At 40.1% G+C, this 21,383-nt stretch overlaps 1 protein-coding gene across 6 annotated transcripts in view; it reads left to right on the top strand.

Moving 5' to 3' along the window:
- Positions 1-21,383, top strand: part of LOC135115178 (glycosaminoglycan xylosylkinase-like) — a 183,227-nt gene that overhangs the window by 142,270 nt on the left and 19,574 nt on the right. For 5 of the 6 annotated variants that reach the window (XM_064031681.1, XM_064031678.1, XM_064031679.1 and 2 more), the window contains one exon: positions 12,025-12,084. In XM_064031681.1, coding sequence (XP_063887751.1) covers positions 12,025-12,084 — 60 coding nt within the window. Of the gene's footprint in view, positions 1-7,070; positions 7,250-12,024; positions 12,085-21,383 lie in introns of all 6 variants that reach the window. The other variant, XR_010275840.1, reaches the window with a different exon arrangement.

Genomic DNA, 21,383 nt, shown 5'->3' with positions numbered 1-21,383 from the left:
AAACTGATGGATAAGTGTCTTGAAACCTCCCTCTTGAAGGAATTCAAGTCATAAGAAGGTGGAAATACAGAAGCAGGCAGGGAGTTCCAGAGTTTATCAGAGAGAAGGATGAATGATTCAGAACACTGGTTAACTCTTGCGTTAGAAAGGTGGACAGAATAGGGGTGAGAGAAAGAAGAAAGTCTTGTGCAGCGAGCCTGCGGGAGGAGGGGAGGCATGCATTTAGCAAGATCAAAAGAGCAGTTAGCGTGAAAATAGCGGTAGAAGACAGCTAGAGATGCAACATTGCGGCGGTGAGAGAGAGGCTGGAGACCGTCAGTTAGAGGAGAGGAGATGATGAGACGAAAAGCTTTTGATTCCACCCTGTCTAGAAGAGCAGTATGAGTGGAACCCCGCCAGACATGTGAAGCATACTCCATACATGGACGGATAAGGGTCTTATACAGAGTTAGCAGCTGAGGGGGTGAGAAAAACTGACGGAGACGTCTCAGAACGCCTAACTTCATAGTAGCTGTTTTAGCTAGAGATGAGATGTGAAGTTTCCAGTTCAGATTATAAGTAAAGGACAGACCAAGGATGTTCATAGTAGAAGAGGGGGACAGTTGAGTGTCATTGAAGAAGAGGAGATAGTTGTCAGGAAGGTTGTGTCGAGTTGATAGATGGAGGAATTGAGTTTTTGAGGCATTGAACAATATCAAGTTTGCTCTGCCCCAACCAGAAATTTTAGAAAGATCAGAAGTCTGTGGCTTCCTTGCGTGAAATGTTGGATGTCTATGAAAAGACGTGGAAAAGTGCTGGGTGGTATCATCAGCGTAGGAGTGGATAGGACAAGAAGTTTGCTTTATAAGATCATTAATGAATAATAAGAAGAGAGTGGGTGACAGGGCAGAACCGTGAGGAGCACCACTGTTAATAGATTTAGGAAAAGAACAGTGACCGTCTACCACAGCAGCAATAGAACTGTCAGAAAGGAAACTTGAGATGAAGTTACGGAGAGAGGGATAGAAGCTGTAGGAGGGTAGTTTGGAAATCAAAGCTTTGTGCCAGACTCTATCAAAGGCTTTTGATATGTCCAAGGCAACAGCAAGTTTCACCAAAATCTCTAAAAGAGGATGACCAAGACTCAGTAAGGAAAGCCAGAAGATCACCAGTAGAGCAGCCTTGACAGAACCCATACTGGCAATCAAATAGAAGGTTGTGAAGTGATAGATGTTTAAGAATCTTCCTGTTGAGGATAGATTAAAAAACTTTAGATAAGCAGGAAATTAAAGCAATAGGACGGTAGTTTGAGGGATTAGAATGGTCACCCTTTTTAGGAACAGGCTGAATGTAGGCAAACTTCCAGCAAGAAGGAAAGGTAGATGTTGACAGACAGAGCTGAAAGAGTTTGACTAAGCAAGGTGCAAGCATGGAGGCACAGTTTTGGAGAACAATAGGAGGGACCCCATCAGGACCATAAGCCTTCCAAGGGTTTAGGCCAGCAAGGGGATGGAAAACATCATTGTGAAGAATTTTAATAGGTAGCATGAAGTAGTCAGAGGGTGGAGGAGAGGGAGGAACAAGCACAGAATCGTCCAAGGTAGAGTTTTTAGCAAAGGTTTGAGCGAAGCGTTCAGCTTTAGAAATAGATATGATAGTAGTGGTGCTATCTGGTTGAAATAAAGGAGGGAAAGAAGAAGAAGAACCTGGTACTCTTCCCCCTTCCACCACCTGAGAGTGCAGGAAAAGGTTAGCTCACCGGCACCTGTCCCAAAGCTTCGATTCATTGGCTGTTTTAGAGTGTGTGGATGCTTCAAACAGCTAAACCTGTCCCAAGGTTTCGAAGCTCTGCCTAGTTTCATTGTGTGTGTGTGTGTGTGTAGGTTTCTTGTAGCCTCTTTCCAAGGTTATTTACAGACCCTGTAAATCCAGCTCCATCAGAACAGACTTGGTACCAAGACTAGGCACACCTGTTCTGCCTTGGCTGTCATCTCGGTTGCCACTGCGATGAAGTGCCCTCACCTTCTTCTCGTTCGTCCCTAGTGACAGGTTGTGTGTGTGTGTGTGTGTGTGTGTGTGTGTGTGTGTGTGTGTGTGTGTTAGTGTTTTCCTGTGTCACATTGACACAGGACACAGAGAAGCTTCAGTGGCAGTGTCCTTGCATAAATGTGTATTATTTGTGTCTTTGGTATCTTGTGTGAAGTGTGTGAAGAAAGTATTGTGATTAAACTTCCACACTGCTCCCCAGTGTTTCTGTCCCATCACCCCTTTGAGGACCATCCCCTACTTGGCTCATCCACACCAGGGGTCGTCTATCCCGCAGAGACTGCCTCACTACACTCTCCTCTTCACTAGGTGCCTCTGTCATCTCATCTTCTCCAGTTGCTTCTTTCTTCTCATTCTCCTGCAATGTATCCATAACTCTTCTAATGTTCAAGGTATGCTGTGGCATCCCATTGACAGATACATTGTTCCAAGAATACATATCAGTCAGTGCCCCTTCCCCAGTGTGACATACATTTTGCATTTGATGGCTTCACCCACACCTGATCTCCAATCTGTACAGATGCAGCTTCCTCACCTCCAGTCCTTGTTGGCACTACATTTGGGTGTCATCTCTCATACTTGAACACTGCCCTCTGTGGAACAGTCACCTCATCTCATCCTGTCCTCAGCAACATATTATACCAAAATACCACTTGCATAGGTGTCAGCTGAGCCCTCTCTCCCATGACTTTGATTGTCCAGTGATACCTCTCCATGATTCTTTTCTGCTTGGCTGGTATGCAGCTCTAAAGTAATGACCAATATTCCACGTATCAAGCATATTTTTTTGAGAGCTTGCAGCTGGAAAGCTGTGCTGTTATCCATAAGGACCTCATCAACAGGGCCTCTCTCCAGAAATATTTAATTCAGTACTCTTGTGATTTCCTTAACATTTTCTGCTCTCAGCTCCCTCCTCCCTGCTAGGGCCACAATCAACTATAGATAAATAGATTCTCTGTCTATAGTGTGTCACATCTACTGCCAGTCTCTTCCAGTTGCTGGGCACTCTAATCTCCCCTGCTTCGTGCACAACTGGTGTGGGATCAATTGACTGGCATTTATTGCACTACCTCACTACCTGGCAGACCTTGTTTCTTGTGATTGCTGGATCGACCTTCCTCACTATGTACAATGTCCTGTCTACCTCCATGTGGTGCATTTGATGCAGATCTTCAATGCTTAGGACTCCTACACAGCATACCATAGTTGCTTCTGTAACTCTTCCTCAGCCACTAGCCATGCTTTCTTCACTCTTGTTAATATATCTGCCTTGTTCTTCTCAGATGCCACAAAGAGTAGGTGCAGGTTGACCCCAAACTCCTCTATCAAATTCTTCAGAACCCCCAAACGATGCTTCACAATCAGTTTGGAGAGTCCTTTCATCTGAACTCTGTTTTCAGCAGTCACCACTGACTTCAGCCAACAAACACTGGCTGAAATCATACACAACTCTATATCCTGCAAGTCTCATTTCAGTGCTAGATTGACACCTTTCAATGCAGCATCCAGCTCTGCAATATTGATGTGGTTTTCATCACTTTTACTGCAACCATACACCATCCTTAACAATCTCACCCATAATTTCCAGTATCACCCCTGTTGCAATACTGTTTGCATCACACCAAACAACTCCTTTCTTCGACCTGTCTACATACCATCTCCTTTTCACTAGGTTTCCATGCCTTTCTCACCTCACAATATCTTGCATATCTCAACAGTTTCCCTTCCAACTTCATCTTCCCATCTTCTACACCCTCTGCTCTTCACATAACTACATGCCACTCGCCCAGTTTACACCCTCTCCTCTTCTCTTCACATAACTCCATGAAAATTTGCTATATTGAGAGAGAGAGAGAGAGAGAGAGAGAGAGAGAGAGAGAGAGAGAGAGAGAGAGAGAGAGAGAGAGAGAGAGAGAGGAGTTGTGGTTGTGTGTTAACCAGTGATCTTGACAGTGGCTGATAACAGTGCTCTCTCTCTCTCTCTCTCTCTCTCTCTCTCTCTCAGATAAGTTAACACAAAGAGAGAGAGAGAGAGAGAGAGAGAGAGAGAGAGAGAGAGAGAGAGAGAGAGAGAGAGAGAGAGAGAGAGAGAGAGAGGAGTTGTGGTTGTGTGTTAATCAGTGATCTTGACAGTGGCCGATAACAGTGCTCTCTCTCTCTCTCTCTCTCTCTCTCTCTCTCTCTCTCTCTCTCTCTCTCTCTCTCTCTCTCTCTCTCTCTCTCTCTCTCTCTCAGTAATCATGTAGTTAGACTCAGTAATCATGTAGTTAGACTCAGTAATCATGTAGTTAGTGCTAGGACACTAGAGAGCTTTAAGAGAAGATTAGACAAGTTTATGGATGGGGATAACAGATGGAAATAGGTAGGAGTGTTTCATACAGGGACTGCCACGTGTAAGCCTGGTCGCTTCTTGCAGCTTCCCTTATTTCTTATGTTCTTATGTTCTTATGTTCTCTCTCTCTCTCTCTCTCTCTCTCTCTCTCTCTCTCTCTCTCTCTCTCTCTCTCTCTCTCTCTCTCTCTCTCTCTCTCTCAGATAAGTTAACACAAAGAGAGAGAGAGAGAGAGAGAGAGAGAGAGAGAGAGAGAGAGAGAGAGAGAGAGAGAGAGAGAGAGAGAGAGAGAGAGAGAGAGAGAGAGAGAGAGAGAGAGAGAAGGCAGCCAGCAGCATTAAAGGGGTCATAATGCCTGAAATATGGTAAATAGAGGTTTGTTATATTGAGGGTTTATTGTACTAGTTTCAGACCTCAGACAGTTCCTCCTTCCAGTGGCTCAGGTTGTTTTTGTGTCCAATCCATAAGGCTGCAGGTGACTCACAACCTTTGATACTGAAGTCTTTGTTTTGTTGACTAATATGTTATCAATGTAAGAATTTTTGGCCAATATGTCATCAATGTTGGAATTGGTTGCAGTCTCCATTCCCTTCTCTTCCTTTAGTACTGTTCTGAGGATCCTTGTTATGATTCTCAGAGCTGAACTTAACCCAAAATCTAGTCTGGTTAAGGAATGTCTTCCCTTTATAGTTTACCAGCTGGTATTTCCACAGCCTCTTGGCAACATAAATCTGTAGATAGACTGACTTCAAATCCACAACAGTTGAGGCTCTACTCTTCTGTCTCAATTCCTTTAGGGTTTTGCTACACACATTGTTGGCATCATCACCTCTGTGAGACATTACATACGCATTGACCTCATTGAAGTCCAGCATGGGTTGCACTTTGTTTTTTTTTTCAGCTGTACTACTGGCATCAAGGGCAACACTCCACTTTCTATGTCTTTCTCCTATGGCTCCAGTATGTCCCAGGCAATCCATCTCTCCACTTCCCTGTCAAATTCTTCTCATACAGACTTGTTCATTGTATGCTCATGACAACCCACTTTATTCTTTAAAATTAGTGGGTCTCCCTTCAGAAACCACTCCACCACCTACTTGGTACCATCAAATTCCATGACAAAATCTTTGGCTATTATTTTACACAGATCAGTTTTCTTTATCTCCAACTTTTTAAAGTCCTCAGACTCGGCACTCTTACAATTTCCTTGTAGCTTTTTCTCTCCCACTGCCTTGGCACACTGATTCTCTCCTCTCTTTACCTGAATTACATCAATCCTAACAATTCTTGAGCAATTAAAAAAAGAAAAAAATTTTATTGATATATCAGTTCCTGCTGTGTGAAACATCTCCAACCACCAAAAAAATCACTAATGCATTGTGCTCTGGTAAAAACAAAGATAACAGGATGGAAGGACACATGCATTATGTTTTCAATACCTTTCATAAAGTTTTCTAACTGTCTGACTATTGTGAACTATGAAGGGACTTCATTGTGCTGGTGAGCCTTTACAGGACCTGCCGATACAAAGGCCAAGCTCAGGAATAATCCTAAGCCACCTGTAGCATCAAAATCAAGAGCAGACAAGAAGTAATTATTGGATATATATAGTGGCACTTATGGCCTGGTCACACTGTTAATATGACCAGCCAGCTATGGTAATCTTTAACAGTTACACATACCATAACTCAAGCAAAATTGAGGCTAATGGCAGTAAGAAGTTATAATAAACATAATTTGTTATGCTTAGTACCCATTATATAGTGCTGCATAGGAAAATAAGGTTAGCCATACTTAGTGAATTGTAGGCATGTTAAACCCCCATTTCTCTCTCTCTCTCTCTCTCTCTCTCTCTCTCTCTCTCTCTCTCTCTCTCTCTCTCTCTCTCTCTCTCTCTCTCTCTCTCTCTCTCTCTCTCTCTCTCTCCAAAATGAGTCTAGTACTTTTAAGGTGCATGATATATGCCAAAGCACAATATACACAATAAAATATAGTAACAGCAAAGGAAATATTTATAGAAGCTATAAATTAGCAATAAACAGCAGCTTTTGCTTTGTCTTTTAGTACTTGAAATTAAGTGAGTACTACATACAGTCTGCCAAAAGTTTGTACAGGCCAAACACAACTGTAAGCAGTATCAAATAGTACCTAACAGTAATATATTGGGTACTTAAAAATGGTTACTGCTTCAGAGGTCTTCCTTTATTCTTTAGACACTCCTTGAGATGTTTTGTGACAGAATCTACTAAGATTTTGTGGGTTGATATTCCTCCACACCCGTTGCACTGCTTCAATCAGTTGTGGGATGGAGCATATTTCATGCTGCATTAGATCCCTTTTTCATGATGGCCTACAGATTTTCAGTCAGGTTCATTTCTGGAGAAATTCCAGGTCATTCTTCAATAAATTCCACTTGACAGTCTCATAACCACTGCCATCACAGGCAGTGTGACATGGTTCCCCGTCCTGCACAAAAATGTCAGTCTGGCAAGCCTCAAAACACACAGGCAAGTGGTCACACAAAAGTTCCAGGTGTGTGTTTATTAGGGCTTTCATAGTTTGGCAGCACAACTTAATTTCCTTGATCATGATACCCAAATGCACCTTAGACCATTACACTGTCAGGGAATTTTTTTGTCTGCCTTACATAGCGAGGGTCAATCAGGTAGCTGTCACTGCAATAGTACACATTCCCACCTGTTTCCACCCGCAGAAAAAAGTGATTCATCACTCTGCAGTCCCTGCTGCCACTTTGCTGCATCCCACTCTGAATATTTCTGGCAAAAAAGCAGTCCTGTTCTTCACTTGCTGCTGAGTTACAGCTATAGCTGTGATAACATAGCTTATTATGCAGGATGTGCTGCACTGTCCTTTTGGAGACATCAGCCAACAGTAAGAGGTTATTTTCTTTTATTTCACCTCCTGAAATCCATCGGTTAACCTTGACTCTCTGTTGGATTATGTTTTGCAGTCTGTTGAGTAGTTTTTATTAGCCTTCCAGAACAGTATTTATGTTCAGATAAATCCAGATAAAGTGCCACCATCCTTGAAGTGCTTAATCAACTTTTGAACTGTTTGTTCTGCCAGTCTTACAATCCCTGACTTGTAGAGGGACACAATGCTTCCCAGCTATTCTTTTGTAGAGTGCTTGAGATTTTCCATATTTTATGTGTAGGGAACAATGAGACTACATCAAGGTCACTCACTCTCAGACTGTTTGAGAAAAAAAATGTCAGCTAGGAGCCACTAAGACATTCTCCAAGGCAGTTGCAGTAGCAGAGCATTGCACTGATGCTGCCTGATATACAATGTCATTATCAACTGCCTATGAAGGATACTCAGCACACTGTCTCTAAAAGGCAACTCTCTTCCTTCACACAAAAGTACATGCACCTAATTACACACACACACCCTTTGCTCAAAATTATAAATTAAATATGGTGACTCCTGCACCAGCCTTGGAATCCACATCTGGTGAGGGGACCCTAAATATCTTGACACCCCTCTCAACTTTTCCATCATTAATTTCTGCAACATTTGCAGCCTTAGATATAATTTTTAATCTGTACACCACCACCTCTCCTCTACTAAACCTCATCTTCTTTTCCTCACTGAAACACAGGTGTCTGACAACTGACTAGCCTCTTTTCTGTTTCCTCCTACTTTTTCAATCCTCATTTTTAGTCCAAAGCTGGATGTTGTGTCTATGTGCACAACGACTTAACCTGCTCTCATGCCCACTCTCTTGAATCTTCTGAATTTTCTACCAATTGGCTATGACTACAGAGTTACTCTCAAACTAAATTTATCTGTGGTGTATAGTATATCTCACCTAATTCCTCTTACTATAAGAAATTCTTTGACTATTTTATTTAACTTCCGAAGTGCAGCACATTTTGAGTCTCTTCCCTTTTCCAGAGATCTCCATTCTTGGAGACCTCAATGTTCACCACCAGCTTTGGCTTTTCTTTCCTTCACTGACTATCCTGGTAAACTAGCCTTTAACTTTGCTATCCTCTATGACCTAGATGATGTTTTCCATGCTCTCGCTGGCCTAAACCCTCGGAAAGCTTATGGACTGGATGGGTCTCTCCTATTGTTCTCTAAAACTGTGCCTCCATGCTTCCAACTCTGTCTATTAACATATCCCTTTCCTTCTTGCTGGAAGTTTCCCTACATTCATCCTGTTCCTAAAAAGGGTTACCATTCTAATCCCTCAAACTGCCACCCTATTGCTTTAATTTCCTGCCTATTCTAAGTTTTTAATCTATCCTCAACAAGATTTTTAAAATCTATCACTTCACAACCTTCTATTTGATCACCAGTATGGTTTCCACCAAGGCTGCTCAACTGGTGATCTGGCTTTCCTTAGTGAGTCTTGGTCATCCTCTTTTAGGGATTTTGGTGAAACTTTTGCTGTTGCTTTAAATATATCAAAAGACTTTTGATAAAGTCTGGCATAAAGCTCTGATTTCCAAACTAACCTCCTACAGCTTCTATCTCTCTCTCTGTAACTTCCTCTGAGGTTTCCTTTCTGACTGTTCTATTGCTGCTGTGGTAAATGGTCACTGTTCTTCTCCTAAATCTATTAATAGTGGTGTTCTTCAGGGCTCTGTCTTGTTACCCACTCCCTTCCTATTATTCATCAGTGATCTTGTAAACCAAACTGCTTGTCCAATCCACTCCTACACTGATGATACACTTTTCTACATCTTTTCATTAATGTCCAACCCTTCAGAAAGTAAACAAGGAAGTCACAGAATGCCTGACTTTTGATCCCTCTAAAGAAATATTCTGGAAAAAAGTAAAGAAGACAAGGAAAGAAACATCTGGGAATGAAGAGACTGCAAAGGCAGGTGATGTGACAGTGATAAATGAGAAGGATGCAGTCTGCAAAAGGATTGTTGAATGAAGAGGAGGAAGATGGAGCCGTAATTGCTGCAGTTGGAGAAAGAAATAGTCAATGCATAAGGAGAGTTAAACATGATGCTAATCAAGGCAGAGGAAGTACGAGAGCCTGTAAGGAAAATGAGGAAAAGGAAAATTGCAGGCTTGGATGGATATGCTATAGAATGCTTGAAAAGTGGCTGAAAGAGCATACACAAGTGAGGCAAATATAATGAGAGTGATTGAGTGCTACAAATTAACCAGTACAGCCCTGCTATCGGCTATAGCTGACTCCACCTTTGTTCACTGAGGGCCTGCTAATGGCTATATCTGATACCAACTTCTCTCTTTATCTACATGGCTTGTATGGCAGCTAAGTGTTTCCAAATTGGATACAAGGTGGCTCTCTCTCTCTCTCTCTCTCTCTCTCTCTCTCTCTCTCTCTCTCTCTCTCTCTCTCTCTCTCTCTCTCTCTCTCTCTCTCTCTCTCTCTCTCTCTCTCTCTCTCTCTCTCTCACACACACACACACACACACACACACACACACACACACACACACACACACACACACACACACACACACACACAGAGAGAGAGAGAGAGAGAGAGAGAGAGAGAGAGAGAGAGAGAGAGAGAGAGAGAGAGAGAGAGAGATGGAGAGCATCATTTGATTCATGCCACACCCATCTACAGCCTTAGTGAGCTTGGCACACAAGGCAGCAGTAAGGCAAAAGTTACATATACGTATGTTCCTCACTCTGCCGCTGCCAAACCATTTACTGTATGAACTCTGTAATTTACATGTATGATTTTTATTACCATTTTTAAAATACTTTTGTGTAATTTGTTTTGTTCCTTTTTTTCTTTTATGTCACTGGAGGGCACAGTTAAGTGTGGCCAAGCTTATATGACACCACATTGTCACACCTCTCAGTCTATGACAATGCTGTAGGCCTGGAGTGTTCTGTTCTACAGCAGACAGTCTGTTGTGACAGTTGGTAGAGGCAGTCAGTCTCTTTCTTTCCACCTCTAGGTTTTTTCACCACCCAGTAAATTCTGGTTTTTCCTGCTGCATTTTGCTCTTCCTCCTTTAGGGGTTTTGATGGAATTTTTGCTGTTGCCTTAAGACTATCAAAAGCATCTTATAGAGTCTGGCACAAAGCTTTAATTTCCAAACTACCCTCCTGCAGATTCTATCCTTTCTCTAACTCTATTTAAAATTTCCTTTCTGACTGTTCTGTTAGTGCTTTGGTAGATGGCCACTATTTTTCTCCCAAGTCTGTTAACAGTGATGTTCCTCAAGGTTCTATCTTGTCACCCACTCTCTATTGTTCATTAATGGTCAAAGCCAAACTTATTGTCCTACCTATTAATGTGTTGATGACACCATCTTTTCAAAAACTTCAAGAATTAAACATCTCACACAGGAAAGCTACAGAACTCTTGACTTCTGATCTTTCAAAAATTTCTGATTGGGGCAAGCCAAACTTACTGTTGTTTAATGCTTCAAAAACAAACCAAAACAACCTTCCAGATAGCCATCCCCTTTTCTTCAATGACACACAGCTGTCCCCCTCTTATACACTGAATTTCCTCAGTCAGTCCTATACTAATAATCTAAAATGGAAACCACTTTTCATGTCTAGCCAGAACAGCTTATATTATGAAGTAAGGCTTCTGAGTTGTCTCCACTATTGTTCTCACCTAATATCCAACCTCCCCCCTCCAAGCTATTAATTCTGTACTTATGCCTTATCTGCCTATGTGTGGAGTATGCTTCACATATGTCGGGGGTTCCACTCTTGGCTGAACAGGGTGGAATCAAAAGCATTTTGTCTAATCAGCTCCTCTCCTCTGACTGACTGTCTAGCATATCACTTTGCCACAATGTTGTATCTTTTCTATCTACTGCTACTTGAATACTAACAGGTTTTGCCACAATGTTGTATCTTTTCTATCTACTGCTACTTGAATACTAACAGGTTTTGCAACAATGTTGTATCTTTTCTATCTACTGCTACTTGAATACTAACAGGTTTTCTGATCTTGCTAACTGCATGCCTCTCCACCTCCAGCATTGCTGCACAAGACTTTCTATTTTCTTTTAACTCTATTCTGTCCACCTCTCTAATGCAGGGATTGACCAGTATTCACAATCTTTAATCCCCTTCATTGGTAAACTATGGAACTCCTAGCATATGTATGATTTGGATTTTTTTAAGATCTCAAGAAATTTCTCCAACTTTGGATAATCCTTTTGACCCTTTTCCTTTAGGGATTGACACTTTGGTGGGCTTATATATATATATATATATATATATATATATATATATATATATATATATATATATATATATATATATATATATATATATATATATATATATATATATATATATATATATAAGTTTTTGTAGTTCTTGGCCACAGTACCTTTCTTACATTAAAAAGGAAAATTTTACTAAAGATCAAGTGTTTCACTATTTTTGTTCACCACACCATATATAATGAAACCAGTGCAAAGATTACATATATAAGAAATTTAAATTAGCTTTCCTTGGAATATACTAATTAAAATAGATATGCAGAGGCTTTTGCAGAGGCTATTTTTGTTCACCACACCATATATAATGAAACCAGTGCAAAGATTACATATATAAGAAATTTAAATTAGCTTTCCTTGGAATATACTAATTAAAATAGATATGCAGAGGCTTTTGCAGAGGCTTTTGGAAGAATGCTTCTTTCCTTATACTAACACTCTTATTTGTTCCTTCAGTTTTGGGGATGCTGAAGTGGATCATTTGGACATCCTTGCACCAATTCTTCAGTGTTGCCGGTAGGTTACTTACCTTCCCTAGCTCTGATAGGGAAACACACTTTAATGAATGTATGACTAGAGGAGGATTTTCAAGGCAGTGAGAGATAAAACAAAGTTGGTGTAATATTTCTTGATTTGATTTGTATTAAGGTTCATAATAACCATTGTGTGATGCTTCTCCTAAGGCTTACAGGGTGTGTCTGTCACTTCTTATAATTCTGAACTCAAGCCATTAATATTAAAAACAAAGGAACTCTGTCTTGATTTGAGCTATTTTTTTTTTTTTATAGCAAAATTAAGTACAGTAATTTCTTTATAAACCAAATTGAATGAGGAAGAAAAGTTAGTCAGTTTATTTGATGGTTCTAAGAGGTAAGTTGGTTTGTTGAGGGCTTTGTTCAGTGAGACATCCATTGCCTAAAGCTAACTTTATTCAGGGTATTGTCAAAAAATTATTCTCCTTCAACAGGACATAAACTTGGGTAAGGTTTGATATTTCCATTCTCTGGCCCTTCAGTCACTACCTCACTGTAGTGCAAAAATTATGGTGATATCCCAGCAAGGGTTTCATTCCAACACTGGATATTATTATCCATCTTTAGTGATAAATTTGTCACCTCTCCTGTTTTGGGATTGATTTAAGTAACTGAGTTGTGATTGGGATGAAAAGAAATACTAGAGGCCTGATGCCTCATGTTTTTCTAACTCTGTGTAGTGAGGACAGTGAGGACACCTTTGCAAGGATTTGCACAGGTTCTCTCTCTCCTACAACAAATATGTGATGGAATACTTTTGAATTTGAATGTGTGTATGTAGACACCTTGTCCCCTGGTATATAGGTACTTAAGTTTGTATGTGAGATGATACTCCCAGTTCACTTTGAAAATACCCATTTACTCCTTCCTTACTTCCTGTGAGAGAGAGAGAGAGAGAGAGAGAGAGAGAGAGAGAGAGAGAGAGAGAGAGAGAGAGAGAGAGAGAGAGAGAGAGTAATTTACAGGAGGGGAGTAATCTCATAGTATCCTGCCTCTCTATCTATCCGGTTTGGTCTTAAAAGCATGGAAAGTTTTGGCACTCACAACATCTTCACTGAGTTCTTTCCATTTGTTCACACTTCTGTGAGGAAAACTATACTTGTTGATGTCTCTTCTACAATTAACTTTCTTCAACTTCTTACTGTGTCCCTCTATACTTTGTGTGTCTAAATTTATAAAACATTCTTTGTCCACATTTTCCATACCATTTATCATTCTATAGATGTTTATTAAATCCTCTCTCTCTCTCTCTCTCTCTCTCTCTCTCTCTCTCTCTCTCTCTCTCTCTCTCTCTCTCTCTCTCTCTCTCTCTCTCTCTCTCTCTCTCTCTCTCTCTCTCTCTCTCTCTCTCTCTCTCTCTCTCTCTCTCTCTCTCTCTCTCTCTCTCTCTCTCTCTCTCTCTCTCTCTCTCTCTCTCTCTCTCTCTCTCTCTCTCTCTCTCTCTCTCTCTCTCTCTCTCTCATATTTTCAAGGGTAGGAATTTCCAACATTCCTAATCTCTCTTCAACTTACTCAACTCCAGAACCATCTTAGTGACTGATGAGGAGAGAAAGAGCATTTGGGATGAAGGAAAAGGGGGAAAACATTGCAAGGCTGAAGAGAGAATGGTTGACCTACATTAAAGACGCATTCAGTCAGTGACAGCCCTCATGAAAGAGGATAGGAGAGATTTCATGTCTTCAGATAAAGGTTAAAAATTGTTAAATTTTCCTGAAGGTCTAAAGGTAGATGATAGGTTCAATAGGTTCAAAACCACCTTTTACAAAGTTGGCTTTCCACAGAAAGAAAGGTTGAGTAACTTGGTGGTACACTGACTCACAGCTGAAAGCTTGTGAGTGTCAGCCCAGCTCCTGGTGGTTTCTTGGTGAAAGGGAAAGTGTTTTCTTTCTGTATTGTCATAAGCACCTATTTTGGGAATCCTCTCTTCTTATTTTGTATTGCTTGCAAAAAACAAATATAATTACTTGTTTATATTTTTCTACAGTGTCTCTCACTATCTTTTTCTCTTCTTTAATAACATTTACCACTTTTTGTCTCAGGTTTTGTTTCTCATTTTCTTGTTGTTCTATTATTTTCTTTAGTGATTCTTCTTCAAATTTACATTCATTTAACTTATTTTGCCTCATTTCTACATCCTTTACACTTGTCTTCATTTCCTCATTTCCTTTCTGAACAGTTTCTATTTTTTCCTTTATTTGTTTCTTTAAACAGTCATTTTCCATCTTTAACTTCTCATTTTTATCTTCCATCTCAATCAACTTTGCTGTAGTAATCACCAACTCCTCACTTATCTCCTTCTGGTGTGCCTCTAATGTCTATTCTCTCCAATAACATATCCATCATTTCTTCCATAAATAAATTTTTTCTACACTGCAATCTATAATTTAGTTCTCTTTCCTCACCAATAAAACTTTCAAAGGACCCCTGTTCTTTTGGGGTGCCACCCTCTGCCATATTTGTCCAAAGTGTAAACAAACCAACCAAACTCCTAGAGATAGGATAACTATACTCACATACTGTTTCTCCCCTTCCTATTTACCACCTAGGTATTCCTGAGTCTTCATATCATAGCTTGTTCCACCATGAGCAATTTGTGTTATTCCTTCCTTCTACATGTAGAGCACTAGGAAACACATCCTGTCAGCTCCACCACCGCCATGTGTGTCAATGGTGAACTGAAATGTACTCAAGATTTCAGTTGGTTGCAATTTGTGAAAAATCCACACGCATCTTCCTTTTAATATTTATCTGGAAATGATTGAATCCATGAATGATGTTGGCTGACTGTATTTACAGTATATAGATTTCATGTAAGTATTGAGCCTGTTAAAAAGAACAGTAACAAAATAATTCTTAGTCCCTTTGATGGCCCCTTTCATTGTCATTTTACCACAATTGTCATTCTATTTAGTGTGGCTTTCATTTATTTTCTGCTCTAGACATGAAATGATCAGTGTGGTGGGAGTATTCTATCCTTGTAAAACTATATGCAGCACAGCTCACACAAACAGACAGCACAACACACATTCTCAGCTGGACAAGCTCTCTCTCTCTCTCTCTCTCTCTCTCTCTCTCTCTCTCTCTCTCTCTCTCTCTCTCTCTCTCTCTCTCTCTCTCTCTCTCTCTCTCTCTCTCTCTCTCTCTCTCTCTCTGTGTGTGTGTGGGTGTTGCAGCATTCCTAGGGTACATACTTGACATTGCATGACAAGGTGTTATAGTTCAGGTGATAGAAGACTGTAACTAGTAGTAATTGTGCCTAATTACTACTAGTTACAGTCATCACCAAAAAAAGATGATGCAATTTTCAGCTGGTGTCAGCATCTGTGTGCCATCCAACTAATTTGATCTGGTGTCATACCAAATCTCTCCTGGGTCCAAATTTCTCCTGGGTGATACCACTGTGTATGCTCACCATATCGAGATGACAGCATTAAAATATCACCTAGGTGTTTTATATATATTTTTATGCATTATCTACTACTTCTTGAGGTTGTATTGACAAATTACTATTGCTTCATTGTATGTGGATGTGTTAGGCCGGGCGCACATTGAGACGCAGGCAACACAGGCGACACAGCACAGAGCAGGGCAGAAAACTGCATCTCACTGGTTTAAACCTAAGCACGCATATTGACACGCAGGACAGCACAGCACAGATGCAGACCTGTGTCGGCCTGCGCGACGCAGTCGTTCGAACGCAGTTTCCTGTGCCACGTGCGGCGCAGCTTGATAGCAACTCGCTCTTTAGTACTCACAATGTCGTCCACGGAGCAACTCATAGAGGCTGTTGGCCATCAAAGAGTGCTGTATGACACTAGTCATCCTGATTATATGAGGGGAACTTATAAGGACGAGTTATGGGCAAATTCTCCATGTGTTTTCCTCTTCTCCATGTATTCACTCCTCCACACTGACCTCTTTGCTCTACAAATGTCATATAATAACATTACTTTCTCGAACTCGTTTTCTGAGTCGGAACCGGAACTAAGGTTTCCAAAGTAATTTTTGGCAACAGCCATGATCAACACTACCGCACAGGACGACAGCCTGCTTCTCAATGTGCGCACCACGCCTGTGCTGCGCTGTGCTGCCCTGCCCTGCTCTGCCCTGCGTCTGCCCTGCTCTGTGCTGCCCTGCGTCTCAGTGTGCGCCTTGCCTTAGGATAGGAATGCAGCAAGTAAACAAGATTAGTGTGATGACACCAAAACTTTCTCCCTGTGCAAGTGTCAAATCCTACCACCATGTTTTATATTTTATGTATTTTACATATCAACATTGTTATGGAGTTTTATTGACAAATTAATAATGCTCTATTGTCTGTGGAATATTTTAAACATAGAACATGGTGGTAGGACTTGATATATGCAAAAGGAGATTTTTTGTGCTTTGTTATCACTCACTACTCTTGTTTACTTGCTGCATTCCTATCTTAAGATATTCCACAGCCAATGGAACATTACTAATTTGTCAATAAAACTTCATAGTGATGTTGATAATGCCTAAAATACATAACATGGTGGTAGGGCTTGATACTTGCACAGGGAGAAAGTTTTGGTGCTGTTATCACTCTCTACTCTTGTTTCCTTGCTGCAATATTAATTAGTCAATAAAACCTCAAAAAATAGTTAATAATGCGTACAAATATATAAAGTATCTTGGGGATGTTTTGCTCCTGTCGCCTCAATGTGGTGTGCATGTGCAGTGGCGTCACCCGGGAGAAATTTGGACCCAGGAGAGATTCAGCACGACACCGGTTGCGTGGGAGAGCAGAGTAGTGATAATATTTGACATGGCAAGTCAAGACAGACAGTGGTCTTGGACACACTCATGTTTCCCTGCTTGGCTGTTTATCATGCCAACAGGAAACACATTGTATTTTAAAAAGGTATTATTATATTAATTATTATATTAATAGGCTTGAAGGAAAGATTTAATTGAAGCACTATTAACAAGTTTATTTATAGTTTATTTATTGTTACAATTGGAGACTTCACCTGTTATGGGAAATATACTGAAGTAATTTGATATTTCTGAAAGTTTTTAAGTGAGGCACTCTGCATCTCTGGTTACCGTAGAGATAGATATTAGGATTATGTCACTGTGTGTTCTGTGTCTCTTGGTATTGGAGAGATGTCCAGAGTATGTCAGTGTCTTTTTATCACTCATTGATGCCACAGCACCAAGTTTTTAGAGTTTGTTTAGTTTTGTGCACACACTCGAGCAGCACTAGGTCCAACAAGAGACACGCCAACAGTCTTAAACTGGCCCTTTGCTGTACACTAGGGCTTGCTTGAAGCAGCCACTAGCAGTGTCATTCCTCCCCAAAGCACACAACTCTGCCTCGGAGGATGCCACTAGGTAACATACAGGAGATGTAGATGTAACATTTGTATTTGCATCAGCACCACATGATCAGGATGGTCTCTGCTGTTGTGCTAGTTGGGCAATATTTCATCAGACGAACAAGAGGGAAATCTCCTAGACTAAATGAACAAAGGACAACTCCCATGTTGTGATTCCTAGTTATGGTTACATTCACACATTAACAGTTTTGGTAGAGATTTGACAGTTGAGTGATAAGATGTTTTGTGCATACATTCTTGATTTGACTTCCTTAAGTTGCTGTTACATATCTTCTCATACAACTCACCAGTGGCTACTAAACCACATATTATTGGTGATGTAATAACATCTGTTGTTGCTGTGTGCCAGTGAATAAAAACATCTAAGAAATAATTAGAATTGCTGGAGTTAGAGAAATACTTACTAGTGGGTCATGAGGTTCAGAGATAATGGCCATACTGTCTATCACAGAGCTTAAAACGAGGCCTGGGTTAGGAAAGAAAATTATTGAACAAATCTTGAACATTATGAAAAGATGAATAGAATGTAGTTCTTGCCTAACAAGAAGGGAATTGAAAGAAAACAACCCCTCTTTTCTTGGTAGTGATTCTCTGAAATTTTTATGATGTTATGATCTCAGTCACATCTGAACTTCTTGTCCCACTAGTACAGTTCTCTCCAATTCCAGTAATACTAATTGTTTTAGATGTTTTTATTCATTGGCAGAAGACAACAACAGATGCTATTTCATCTTCAGTAATATTCAGTTTAGTAGCCAATGATGGATGATATGGAAAGAAATGTAACAGTGACTTGTGGAAGTCAACTCAGGAGAGTATGCATGAAAAGCATCTCCTTATCACCCAACTATCAAATCTATTGTAAAACCATTAATGTGTGAGTGTGCCAAAGGCCATTGTCTGTCTTTGAGTTGCCATGTCAGATATTATCACTGCTCCATTCTTGCATTCAACTGGATTAAACTAGTTGAATGGTGGTTGGATGCTGACACTGACTAATGATTCTGTCATCTATTTCAGCACCAACTGTATGTAATACAATGGTACTTCGGATCACAAGTGCCTCTGGTCACTTATAATTTAAGTAACAAGTGAATGGTATTTTTTTCAAATCAACTTGTGAGCAGTTACAAGCAGCTGTTTGAACAGGCAGAGAACTCAATCTTTGTTGAGTTCTTGCTCTCACACTTGCTCTCACTTGCTCTTTGGGAACTTGGTATCAGTATGTGCTAGTGCCAAGCCCAGGATATATATATTATGGAATTTACCTGATGTTAGGGGTGGGCTCAAGGTTTAGTTAAGTACCTAACAGTACACAGACCTGAGACAAGTCAAAGTACTTAGCTGGATTGTCAACATAGAGTGATTGGTTGATTGGAGTGGTTGGTGGATAGATGGAACTGCCTGAGTTGCACTCAGAGTGAGCTTATAAAAACTCGGGTCTAGGAGTTTAGATACTCCCATAGGCATAGCCTATGCCTATAGGAGTGGAGTTGAAGCAGTAGTGCACAACACACAAATATTGTTATTAATAATAAAATTCTCTCTCTCTCTCTCTCTCTCTCTCTCTCTCTCTCTCTCTCTCTCTCTCTCTCTCTCTCTCTCTCTCTCTCTCTCTCTCTCTCTCTCTCACACACACACACACACACACACACACACACAGAGAGAGAGAGAGAGAGAGAGAGAGAGAGAGAGAGAGAGAGAGAGAGAGAGAGAGAGAGAGAGAGAGAGAGAGAGAGAGAGAGAGAGAGAGAGAGAGAGAGAGAGAGAGAGAGAGAGAGAGAGAGAGAGAGAGAGAAACACACTTACACACACACGTCGTTGTCGAGTAAACAAGCAGTGATCCAAGCTCCAGCAGAGAAAGATTTTGTTTGACCATGGCCACCACTAGAAGCCTAGAATGTGTTCCCAGATAGGAGCTGTGCTCAAGTAGAGTTGTCCTGTCTCCAGAAGTAAAAAAAAAATAAGAGAAAATTTAAGTAATAACAGATGTAATAAAATGAGCAAAAGCTCCAGCAAGGTGGACGCCATAGGTAGGAGCAGAATGTTGCCAATGGAGTCACCATTCCCAGGATTTGAGGAAGATAATGAACTGCATGATAAAATGCAAGGAAGGAAAGTGGCTTTGATGGAAGGGATGATCAGTGACCTCATTGAAAGAGTGAAAAAATCAGAAAAAACAACATAACCTGGAAGAGGAAAACAAAGAATTGAAAACACTATGCGCTGATCTAAAAACAAAATTGAAGGAAAACAATGTTATTGTTAAAAAACAGGAAAATGAAGTGATAGGGATGAAAAGTGAACATCAAATCTGGAGGAAGGAAAAAGAGGAAGAAAAGTTAACTTTACAGAAATCATAGAAGTGCAAAAGAAGGAAAAGACAGATTTAAGTAAGGAAATTGTGAAAGTGATCAAACAGAAGGAATCGATGGTAAGGGACACAGTGGACAAAAAGAAATGTATTGTTATATATGGATTAAAAGAGGAAACAGAGCCAGTAAGATACAAGAGGGAAAGAGAACAAAAAAAAGTTAGTAGAGGACATTGTAAGAAATATACAGAGAGAAGGGGAGAACTGGATAAGTGAAATTGAGCAAATACATAGACTGGGGAAGTATATAGAAGGAGGAGAGCGACCACTGAAAGTAAAATTTAGGGCACAAACAACAGCCATGGAAGTGATATCGAATGCGTGGAAACTGGACAAGACAGAGCAATACAGGAAAGTTCGGATAAAGAGGGACATGAATGACTCAAGGTAAGCAATCTAATAAAAGAAGCAAAGGCAAAAAATAAGAACAGAACAAAGGAAGAAAAAAAGTTCTATTGGAAGGTAAAAGACGAGAGGCTCAGGAAGTGGTATCTGACAAAAAAAGAATAGAAAATGTAAATAATGTATGGAAAAATAAGAATAGGACCGTGGCATGTAACAAGTATAAATAGTTTAATATTAACTTTGCGAGAATTGAATAATTATATTAAGATAAAGCAGCCCAACATCATGGGTATTACTGAAGTTAAACTAAACGAGACAGCAGAAAATTTAAGAATTGGTAATAATAATTATAATGTGTGGATAAAACATAGAAATAATAAGAAAGGGGGAGGAGTCATGTTATTTATAAAGAAGAGTATAATAGTGGAAAAGGTTGAAATAGGAGAAGGAATGGTAGAAGTAATTAGAATTCAAACAAAAAGGAAAGGAGAAGGAAGAAAAGATTTTGCAGTGGCTTATGTATCCCCAAAGATGAATGCATGGACACAAGAGGATTATAGATTATTGTTAAGAGATACTAGTAACTGTTTGGAGAGAATACTGGCAGAGAGTAATAATATAACACTTATGGGTGACTTTAATTGCAAGGAGGTATGCTGGAAAGAGTAGACCACAGATGGGATAGAAGAGTCATGGGGGATATATGCTTCTAAATTTAATAATGACAAATACTATGACCCAGTGGATTGGAGAAAATACAAGATTTGGGGGTAATGAAGAGGTAAGATGTTTACAAAGGAAATGAACATCATCGAAGGAATAAATTATCAGTGCCCACCAGGTAAAAGTGACTATCTGTTAATTTAATTCAGTATAAGCAGTGGTCCAATAGAAAATAGGAATTAAATTTACAAGAATGGGAGATATAATTACAGGAAAGCAGATTTTATCAGGTTGAGGGAATATTTTGCAGAGGCTAAATGGAAACAACTGTTCATGGCAAGCAGTACGCAGGAAAATTGGGACATATTCATGGAAATTTATAATGAAGGGGTCAGTAGATATGTACCAAAGATCAAAACAAAGGAAGTGAAAATGAAAAAAAGGCTGGTTTAATATGAGATGTATAACAGCAAGAAAGGAAAAAGAAGCAGCATGGAATAGATGGAGAAAAACGGGAGGAAGTGAGAAATGGGAAGA

The sequence above is a fragment of the Scylla paramamosain genome, chromosome 29, assembly GCF_035594125.1.
Source record: "Scylla paramamosain isolate STU-SP2022 chromosome 29, ASM3559412v1, whole genome shotgun sequence".
In the NCBI taxonomy this organism is placed as follows: Eukaryota; Metazoa; Arthropoda; class Malacostraca; order Decapoda; family Portunidae; genus Scylla; species Scylla paramamosain.
Note: the sequence above shows the minus strand (reverse complement) of the source record. Positions and strands in the feature narration are given on the sequence as shown.